This window comes from Theobroma cacao, chromosome 3 (assembly GCF_053813885.1).
Source record: "Theobroma cacao isolate CCN51 chromosome 3, ASM5381388v1, whole genome shotgun sequence".
Classification (NCBI taxonomy): domain Eukaryota; kingdom Viridiplantae; phylum Streptophyta; class Magnoliopsida; order Malvales; family Malvaceae; genus Theobroma; species Theobroma cacao.
Window position 1 is genome coordinate 5,690,266 of NC_142641.1, and position 10,765 is coordinate 5,701,030.

The 10,765-nt window shown below is 33.2% G+C and overlaps 1 protein-coding gene across 2 annotated transcripts; it reads right to left on the reverse strand.

Annotated features, from left to right (window-relative positions):
• Positions 1-2,490: 2,490 nt before the first annotated feature.
• Positions 2,491-10,347, reverse strand: LOC18604310 (V-type proton ATPase subunit B 1). 2 transcript variants are annotated; one of them, XM_007036705.3, is made up of 15 exons: positions 10,250-10,347; positions 7,855-7,924; positions 7,566-7,621; positions 7,369-7,467; positions 7,129-7,188; positions 5,693-5,804; positions 5,376-5,584; positions 4,723-4,851; positions 4,443-4,580; positions 4,003-4,153; positions 3,823-3,905; positions 3,393-3,440; positions 3,234-3,287; positions 3,051-3,134; positions 2,491-2,952 (listed from the first exon to the last, which is right to left on the reverse strand). In XM_007036705.3, exons 2-15 carry the CDS (start codon positions 7,910-7,912, stop codon positions 2,767-2,769), a joined length of 1,467 nt encoding a protein of 488 aa, XP_007036767.1. In that variant the 5' UTR covers positions 7,913-7,924; positions 10,250-10,347; the 3' UTR covers positions 2,491-2,766. The 2 variants fall into 2 exon arrangements, with proteins under 2 accessions (XP_007036767.1, XP_088660681.1); XM_088804555.1 differs by having other exon boundaries at positions 7,855-7,940.
• Between the last annotated feature and the right edge of the window lie 418 nt (positions 10,348-10,765).

Below are 10,765 nucleotides of genomic sequence, written 5' to 3' on the forward strand. Positions count from 1 at the left end.
CATGTTATCATATCAAATTAACATGCTATGTTATCATTAATTATAATATGTTAACATGTCACATTATAATAAATTATGATATTTTAACTTACTACATCAACATCACGTGACATAAGATAACAAATGACATTTTAATTAAGTCAATCATTAGTCATAAGGACTTATTTGACTCAAAAAAAAAGTATAAGAATTTGATTAAATGTAATAAAAGTATAAAAGTTTATTTAAATTTTCTAAAATAGTTTAGGAGCTTTTTTGTATATTATGCCAAGATTGTTTTATTAAGGAATAAAAAAAGGTTGTTGCAAAGATCATTGGATGCTTTCTCGAAATGGCAATTCTTCTCCATGGAACTTCATAGTTGATTACTCCTATACTTACTTTTTCTCTGCTTTAGTTTACTCTTTTATTAGCTTTGTAGATTAATTTAAGTATTGTTATTTATATGAATATTATACGTTCACACTACATATTATGGTATGCGGTCAAAGGAGAACCCCCAACTTTGCATTAGGGAGGTTACCTCTCAACCTAATGTGAAGGAGAAGGGAATGGTAAGAATGAAAAGATAAAACAAAGAAACACTTCTATTTTAGAAAAATGTTAAGAGGAAGACTTCTTAATTACTTTTATATTTAAACCACAAAACCAAACTCTCTAAAACATCAAAGGTAAAACTAATATGTCAACCCTAACACTTCTTTTAGTTTACTTTATGTTTGTATGATATAGTTATTGCAATCGTTCTAGTTGTTCTCATTGCTTTTTGTATAGCATTATGTTAATACAAAACAACTCTTAAAGAAATAATAAGTTAAAAATTATTTGAGATTATTTTATTTAAAAATAAAAAAAAATTACAATTTTAAACTAAAAAAAAATATATAAAAATCAAGTAATAATATTCTAATTAAACTAAGTATAATTTTTTTAATTATTTTCCTTTTTTTCTATTTTCTCCTTATTCTTTCCCTTTCTCTTGTTCTCTTTTCGCTGGTATCAAAAAGCATAATGGTTCATTTTTTTTCTTCTCCTTCTTCCTCTATCTCTCCCAACTTGATCTCTCTCTCATTCGATCTTCACGCACTACCATGACTGCAACCCAAAATCATAATTATCATCAAAACACCAGCACCATATAGTGAATTTTTCAACAACTACAAAAATTTAATAAATTAACAATATTTTTCCAAAAATAATAACTCAAATCTTAAAATGTTTCACCTTAGAATGCTTTAAATTTAAAACTAATGTCACAAGAGCTTGGTTAAAAAAACAAAAACTCCCCAAATACAAATATTATACCTAGTTTATTTAGAATATTATTACTTAATTTTTTTATATTTTTTAACTTCAAAATTATGATTTTTTTTGAATTGTTAATAAAATAATCTTAAATAATTTATTCCTTTCTTTTAAGTTTCCCTTTTTTCATCATTATGAGTCCTTTTTTTTTAAAAGTTGATAAATTTTGAAAATATATTTTTTATTATTATTTAATTAAATTAGATTATGACATTCTTTGTACCTTTTTATTTTTCTATTATTTGAGGATAATTATGATTTTTCATATTTATAAATAATTGTTGACTAATCCACCAATGCATTTTGAAACAAGAGGGTTAAAGTGTATTTTAAAAGTGTATTGAAGAAAGTTTTGTATTTTACCCACTTGTAAGGTGGTAATTGAGCCAAATTTATGACTTAGAATTGGTCTATGTTGAGGATGTCCATAGATATTGTGTACTCGAATACCCTACATTATCCAATCCAATTAAGTAAGATTAAGATATCTTATAGTTAAGTTTGGATAGTAAAGTTATTACCTATCACAAGAACGAATAGCGGTCTTAAGATACCCATCACTCAAACTCAATTATAAATAATGATTTTTAATATTAATTCTAATTGTATTTTTTTATTTATATATTTTATTATATTTAAGGTAATACTTACTATAATCGATTAATTATTTTAAATATATTTTTAAAATTTAATTTATTTTTTCATAAATTAACTTTAATTTATTAATTTAATTTTATTAATAATATACATAAAATTATTTTAAATTTATTTTAATCAAAAAATTAATAGATATGAATATTTAACAAATAATGTTTAAGATATTCCAATACGAATTCAAGTAATAATTCAAAAAATTAATCAAGTATTACTATTTATAAAATTTGGATACCCTATCAACTAATAAAGATGAAAATTACGATATCTCAAAAATATCAAATACCCTACCCATTGAATTTCAAGCCGAACCCTAAAAACTTGTGTCAATGCAATTTTAAGAGCTGGACCATTTGAATCCTAAGTCCAGTCAAATTTACAGCCCGTGGTAAAGTCGTGATATTTGTAGTACGTACCTTGCGATACAAAGAAATGTAGCTACCGCATTTGGGAAGCACTGGCCTTGGTCTGTATTGTCTCATTAATATTAAAAATCCAAACCCATTGGATTACAAAAATAAAACAGCAAAATGGAACAAGCAACACAAGGGCTTTGTAATTCCCATGAGCCCTAATGTCATACAAACGCTAATCAACAGAAACTACAAAAATTACAGCATCTGTAACTGTTCCAAAGAATATTTTGACTAGCCGAACGAGCTTTCATACAGACCTCTAACTGGAATTCAACCAATTATTATTTGCGCAGTCGAAGGAGATGGCAACTTATGAATGAAAATAAGGGTAAATAAACAACTTGCCAAGACAACCATGGAGGGGGCAATCTAAGGCCTGATTTTGTCTCCTTCAGTTACCTGTATCCCGACTGTAGTATTGGTCCAGAGTTTTTGCTGGTATACGGTGGAGAAGTTCACGAGGAAATATGCGAAGCAGTGTCCATGCCAAATCAAGTGACTGAAAGATGTTGCGGGTGTCATATGCTCCTTGGGTGACAAATTTCCTTTCAAATTTATCCAAGAACTCCAAGTATAGCTGTTATATTCAATAACATCACATTAGGTTCTTTCTAAGAAATTACAAGACAAATAACAGTGCAAGAAAATTGATGAAAAAGAGGAAAAGAGAGTAACCAAATCCTCAGAAGAAAGTGCTTCTTCTCCAACCACAGCTTTCATGGCCTGGACATCCTTCCCAATCGCATAATTTGCATACAGCTGAGAGTTAAAAAGGATTGAGAAACAGAAGGAAAAGTTAGTTGGCTTTACAATTAATAGAGGATTGAAATTATACCACTACAACCAATGCCGTCAGACCTGGTTAGAAACATCAGCATGATCCCTGCGTGTCATCCCCTCACCAATGGCACTCTGCCAGAAGGAAAAGAAAAATGATTATACTTCATATTAATTCACAATTTGTATGCTTTTCATCTTAACTGATTCAATGCTATTCTCTATGAGTGCTATCCTCACCTTCATCAGTCGAGACAGCGATGGAAGCACATTGATTGGTGGGTATATCTGTCCAATTCAGAAAGACAAAGAAATTATTAATTGACACAGAACAGCTACAATGTCATCTATATGAAGAAGAACTATATGCACCAAAATCCACTTTAAAAAATGATACCAAGAAAATTGTTGAATCTGAAATCAACCAGTTAAGCAACCAAGGTAGATGCCATCAAATCATACACCATGATTTACCGCATTCAACCCAAGTCACCATGAGAAATCTACTAAAGCAATGCAAGGATGGAGAACACACAGTTTCTATATAAAACACCATATTATAAATGAAATTCCATGCATATATTGATGGAAATAATGGTGATAATTTGTGGGCCTGCACACCTCCCAGAAACACAAGTTGATAACTTGAACTGGCTAGTTTTGACATTACCTGTCTATTATAGAGCTGCCTGTCGATGTATATTTGCCCCTCTGTGATATATCCAGTAAGATCTGGAGTGGGATGTGTAATATCTGCCCAAAAAGATAAATTGATTGAAGATATGAATCAGAATTACCATTAAAGCAGGTATTGCTGTGCAAAAGTTAATATAGCTAAAAGATGCATTACCATCATTGGGCATAGTAAGAATTGGAATTTGTGTGATAGAACCCTTTCGCCCTTCAATTCGTCCAGCACGCTCATATATTGTGGCCAAATCTGTATACATGTACCCAGGATATCCACGTCTTCCGGGTACTTCTTCTCGGGCAGCAGACACCTGCAGTAGCAATAATAGTTTGTCTCATACAAATGGCATGAAATCCCATAAAACCTAAGAAATTTAAGATAATTAAAAGACAATAAACTTCCAGCATTCACATAAAGCCTTTGGGAGCTGAATACATTTCTGAAAGGTATGTATAAAATATCCAGAATGCAAGAGCAACCAGAATCATAAAAGATGGGGAAGAATATCATATATTGGTCCATAGACCTCTGCTTTCCACAGCTGGTAATCATGCATGCCAGAGAGATTGCATACATGAGACATGGTCGCTTTTTGTTACCTCACGGAGAGCATCAGCATAAGAACTCATGTCTGTAAGGATCACAAGAACATGCTTCCCACATTCATATGCCAAATATTCTGCGGTAGTAAGAGCAATACGAGGAGTAATAATACGTTCAATTGTGGGGTCATTAGCCTGTAAAGAAGAAAGCAGAAGGTAATTTCTTGCTACAAATAAATTCTTTGCTATAGATTCAACCTCCCCAAAAACCTATCTTTCTCATTTAAAATACCTAAATAAAATAAATAAAGCCTTCGTATCTTAAACTGGAACACACCAGGTTTAGGAAAAGGGTCACTCTCTCCATTGAGCCATTTTCCTCAAAGTCGCGTTTGAAAAACTGTGCGGTCTCCATGTTTACACCCATAGCTGCAAAAACAATTGCAAAATTGTCTTCTTCGCCACCCTGAAAAATGATTGGGTGAGTTAAACAATCAACTTGCTATGAATCTAGTCGTAAGGGCTCAAAAGAATCAACAAGGTAGTAAGAAAGGTAGAAAGAAACAGCCATATCTAGGACAACTGCCTCATAATTTCACAAGTCAGAAATACCAATGGTAACCTATAATATAATCTTGCTAACACAAAGTGCGAGATGTTTATTATGTGACCTTCAATTTCAAGTTCACTCCAAAGGGAAAAGCAACTTGTTATGACAGATTAGAAAATTAAAATGCCACTTAAGTCAAAACTTCATAGACTGAGCAGAAAACTTCCAAAATATCATTGCTTCCACCAAACTACACTGTACAAGCATCTAAGAGTGTCCAATTTGAACATAGTAAGCAAAGTAAATGCTTACACCTATATCAGGCTATCCTTTAGAAAGCGATCAATGATGCATATACTACTGTTAGCAAGTTCAGTTACTTAAACTATCAAGGATGTTAAATCATTACTAGCTAATCAATATGAATACAAGAACTTCACCTCAGGCTGATCCCCAGACTTCTCCAATCGTTTCACCAAACCAGCCTGGCGACAAATCTGAGCTGCAATTTCATTATGGGGAAGACCAGCAGCAGAAAAGAGAGGGATTTTTTGCCCTCTAGCAATTGAATTCATAACATCAATTGTCGAAATCCCTGTCTGTATCATTTCTTCAGGATAGGTTCTCTCACTAGGATTAATGGAACTCCCTGCAAAGTAATAGATCATAGGATAAGCAAATGTGCAGCAACTAACAAACTGATGGTTAGAAGCAACTTATACTGTTCAAAAATAATTCATTCCACAACACTGCCTACCAGAAATATCCAAATATGCCTCAGGCAAGATAGGTGGACCATTATCTATTGGCTTGCCAGAGCCATTAAAAATGCGCCCAAGCATATCCAAAGAGACAGGAGTTTTCAACACCTACAAAATAGAGTCAGAAGAATACAGGCAAATGAGCTCAAAATAGAAGAAAAATTCACAGCAAAAAAAAAAAGGAAATATTTTTCCTAAAATGCACTCAAAACAGGCTCTTCCCAATTTTCTTCGACCTTGCAACCATGCCTCCAACAGAATATTGTAATGGTTCAAAATAATCAGGAAATAGCAAACAGAAATACTGACCTCAATTAAAAGACAATACAAAACTCAGTTGCTCTTTTCTTTTACCTTTTTTCCCATTTTGTGCAAGTGTGTGCCCCAACACATTGGCTTACCATTTAAGCATAATCCACATTTACAAACCAAATAAAGACCTAGTGAAACCTCTAGAATGGCGTGATAACTTAATCACACACAACATGATAGTAAAGTGGCTTATTTTGTTTCTAAGCACAGAAATGGCTCATATTAGGTGCCAATGCCTAATGACTTTTATATCTGAAATTGAACCATAAACAAGCAATTTTAAAAAAAAAGAAAAAAAAGAAAGGAAAAACAGACATAGTCGAAAGGCTTGATTGCATAAACTTAACCTTGTAACCAGAAAGGCTGGAAGTGAAAAAATAAACGGTTCCCGATAAACCAAATAAGTAACAGTCTGATAGTTATTAACCATCATACAGCATGTGAAAATTACTCTCTATAGTTCCTCTATGGGCATGACATCCTTTTTTAAAGGTTGCAAACCATCGCCGTGGGCAGCAATATATGTCGTTAATCTGACTATACATTAAACCTGATATTTAAAGTTAATTGCAAACATTAATTTGCTTCCAGAAACCAATGAAGGAGCTGATACATAAACCGTAGAAGATAAACTATTCTATAACAGCAGCCAAAACAGCCATTGAACCTGATATTTAAAGTTAATTGCAAACATTAATTTGCTTTCCGAGACCAATAAAGGGGCTGATGACTTAAACCCGAAAAGATAAACTATTACCATAACAGCAGCCAAAACAGCCAGTATAATTCCTGTCGCCAAAAGAGAATCTTAGTTCACTACATGACATAACATGTCTACAAGGTCCAGTAACAACCAGGCTTATTTCCCCTCTCATCAATTAAGCACCAGTTACCTCAAAATTCAAGAAACAACTACAAATGCGTCAACATGCCTTGCAATGTCTAAACCCATTCAATCTGACAAATGATGCTAACCAGTAATCTTAACTAAAGAATTTTCTGAAGAAGCTATTTGAATAATTTTCCAGCTGTGTGTTCAAGGGCAGCTATTTTTCATAACGAAATTAGAGATGTACGGCAAGAATCAAACAAAAAAAATAGAAAGGAGGAGGTTACATACCTCTCCTGTAAACTGCACAGTTGTGTATTTGTTGTCAATTCCAGATGTTCCTTCAAAAACCTAGCCAAAGTGCCATATAAGTAGAGCACAAAAAATATATGCATCCACTGCTGGTGAAATGGCAGCACCAGACTAAGGTATAAGACCCCTTACCATAAATATAAACCGAGCATATTGTATGGTGCACATAATAGCAATGCATATACGAACAAATGCTGGAGAATTTAAGACAGACATTACCTGAACAACAGCCTTTTCTCCATCAACTTCAAGGACTTGACCACGTCTGGTTGTTCCATCCCCTAAACGAATATTAACAATTTCTTGATATTTGGGTCCCTGGAGAAAGCATAAACCCTCAAATTATTAAAAGTTGAAATCTAAATTAAGATAGCATAAGAATGATACTAGATAATGGAAAGAAAAACATAACTCACCTTCACTTTGTCGAGGATTACTAACGGCCCAGCAACTCCAGAAACAGTTCTATACTCTGCAATGGAACCAAGAAAAGTAAGATAACTAGTCTTTTAACTGAAACAGTTTCTTTCATGCTACAAATCCTGCTTGTTGCAATACATGTGGCAATATCAACCAGAATGTTATCAACAATTACTCCCTCAAGATTAAAGAGAGCATTTAATTCATAGCTGAAACAATAAATCAATTTTAACATAAGCAAAGTTGCTTATGATCATACAGTTGGTATAAAGCAAGACATTTTACCCATGCCAATCTCCAGCGTCCCCTCCTCCATATCGTGATTGTTTTCTGCCATACCCATTTTGTTGTAGTTCTGTCAAGAAAGAGAGCTACAAATAAACAGAAAATTCATCGCTGGGCAGAAAATGAACAAGATAAAAAAAAAAAAAAAAAGGGAAATTTTCACCCTTGACAACTCCAGCAAAAAATCTAGAAGCTTGAAAATAGTTAAAAATGCTAGGTTTCATTTGATTATTGCTTTTCATACTTGCTTTTTACTATTTTCTTTGAGTTTTAAAGTAAAAGCAACTAGTATAAAGAAAACTTACAACTGATTAAGAATCAATAAATGATAAAATATAAAAGCAATTCTAATTTAATGGGTAAATTACCCCCAAGCCCTTAGAGTTTCAACCTAATTGAGTTTAAGTCCATTAGTATTTAAAATAGATACGCTGCCCCAAAATAATATACTTCGCAGGATGGATAAGTCCTGCCGTTACCCACCGTTTGACTTTCCATTAACTTCATGACATGGCCATCATTTTATACCCAATTTACCCTTCCCCAAAGACTACTGAGTCAACTCACATACCCTTTCACACACAAGAGACAACCACTCACATATCCTTTTGTAGGATTTGTTCCAGACAGCTACTGATACAACAGCCATTGCAAGCCCATAAAAAACCCAGCAGTGCTTTTTTTTTTTTTTTTTGAAACACATAACATGGCATTCTACTTAAATCAAAAAAAGATAGAAGGAAAGAAAATTTCTGCAAAAGCCTCCGAGGTTATTCCCTTTAACCTAGGCTGAATCAACAATACTTCAAAATGAGTCATCTAAACAGTCTGCACTGCATCCCAACCATCATGTCGAATACAAATATCATGCTGGAGCTAGAAAACCAGTAATATGACTCAGATCGGATATATATCCCTACGTCAAACACCTAAATATTCTACATATCACCAATAGACGTATAGGCAGCATCTCCAGCTGCCAAACCTGTGTGCAACAACACCTCCACAATTCACCGCTTTCAACAAATATAGGAATTTTGGGGAAAGATGAGAAACAATGGGTGAAAAATGCTGTATCAGTTCACATTCAGGACTATTGGTGGTAAAACTAAGGTACATCTTAACTCCCAAGTCAAAATATATAGTTTCCAAGGCAAAATTAGCCACATCTACAAGTCCAACATCTCATATTTTATCTCATTTGGGGCAATAAGCCCTGGGATAGAAAGCATCCATTGTCCCTCTCTTTCGCCTTGTACAGCAGCCTCTTCTGCATAGAGATCTTTGCTGTCCTAAGCTGAAAATTCTTTTCATTGCACAAGGCAGTCTCATATGTGATTCTTAAATGTGGACAAATCATTTCCCGACTCAAATACTCCATTCACAAATTGAGAAAGCAAGGCAGGAGATGGAAAAAGTTGATGGATAGTCAACTGAATTGTGTAATCTGGATTGAAAGACATGTTTTAGTGTTGTTAGTTTAGTCATTTTTTAACATCTGTTAAGAATATTTGTAGTTTCGGGGTAGAGTGTTCATTTTGAATACTAATGGACTTAAAGATGAACTAGGGTGAAACTCTAAGGACTTCGGGAAAATTTACCCTAATATAATTGATCTATATACAAGTAATCATGCATTTTATAAGTGGCAAGTTAATAAACAAAATTACAAACTGAACCGTTGCCAAAGAAGTTGCCTTAAAGCATATTTATTTAGAAGAAACGAACTCCACAAAATTCCTTTTTTCAATTTCATCTCAATTTATAATTTGCTACACCTGAAATCCATTTGAATAAAATGAATTCCATAAAATTTTGCAGAATTTATTTCTTCAAAATACACCACTACTCTTAATCAAAATAAGGAAGGCATAACTTACCAATATGTCCTAATCACGTTATTCCAAAACACAAAAATTAAAACTTTGTTTCCAATTTAAAAAATAAAAGTCTGTTTGGCTTAACTAAACTAATAAGCTAAGCTACAGATCATGAAACTTCAATTATCAGAAATGGTTCAAACACAACTACAATTTAACATTAAAATTTCTCTTTATTTATTTTCCTTCATTTTCTCAGTGGCCAAACAGAATCCAAGTACCAAAACTATCAATCCTTACAAACAAAATTTAAAAAAAAAAAAAAAGAAGAAGAAGGTAACCACACTTAAATTAAGAATCGATCAAAATTAAGTAAAAAATAAGAAAATTAAACAGAAAGAAAATTTGAACAACATAAAAATGTAAAGCAGTAGTATGAACGGATCGAATTGGAGTGGGACTGAATTTGGTGCGACTCGATTAAAAGCAATTAAATCGAAGATAATTATAATCAAGTGAAAGGAAAATGAGATCTGAAAAAAAATTAAAAATTTATAAAAGGAAAAGGAACTTACCTTCTTGTGTGTTTTTGTTTAACGAGAAGCAGCGAAGGGGAGAGAGAGAAACGGGCAAGGAGAAAAAGGAATAAACAGAGATCTGTTGCGGACTAGAAAAATTAATTTTTAATATAACATTATAAAAACAAATACGGAACTATACATTTGATTAAATTAAATAATTACTAAGGGCAATACCGATAATAATCCACTGACAAGAAGGAAAACACCTTAACCCTGGGTACGGGGTACACAGTGCATGTTTTTTTGCTGGTATTTGCGAAAGGGATCCACGTCTTGCTGGCTCTGAATAATGGATGACGTGGCGGTAGTGATTTGGGTGTGGTGGATCAACGCCAAGAAAAAGCATGTAGATGATCCTGTCGTGGCATAGGCCCACTATGATTGGACATTTGGGCAGCGGATACTTCATTTGGGCCCACTGCAGTTTCCTACCTCAGCCTCGAGGTGGATCCGATCATATTTTGAGTTTGAATCATCTCTAAAATAGATTATAATTCCTTTAAATCGTTT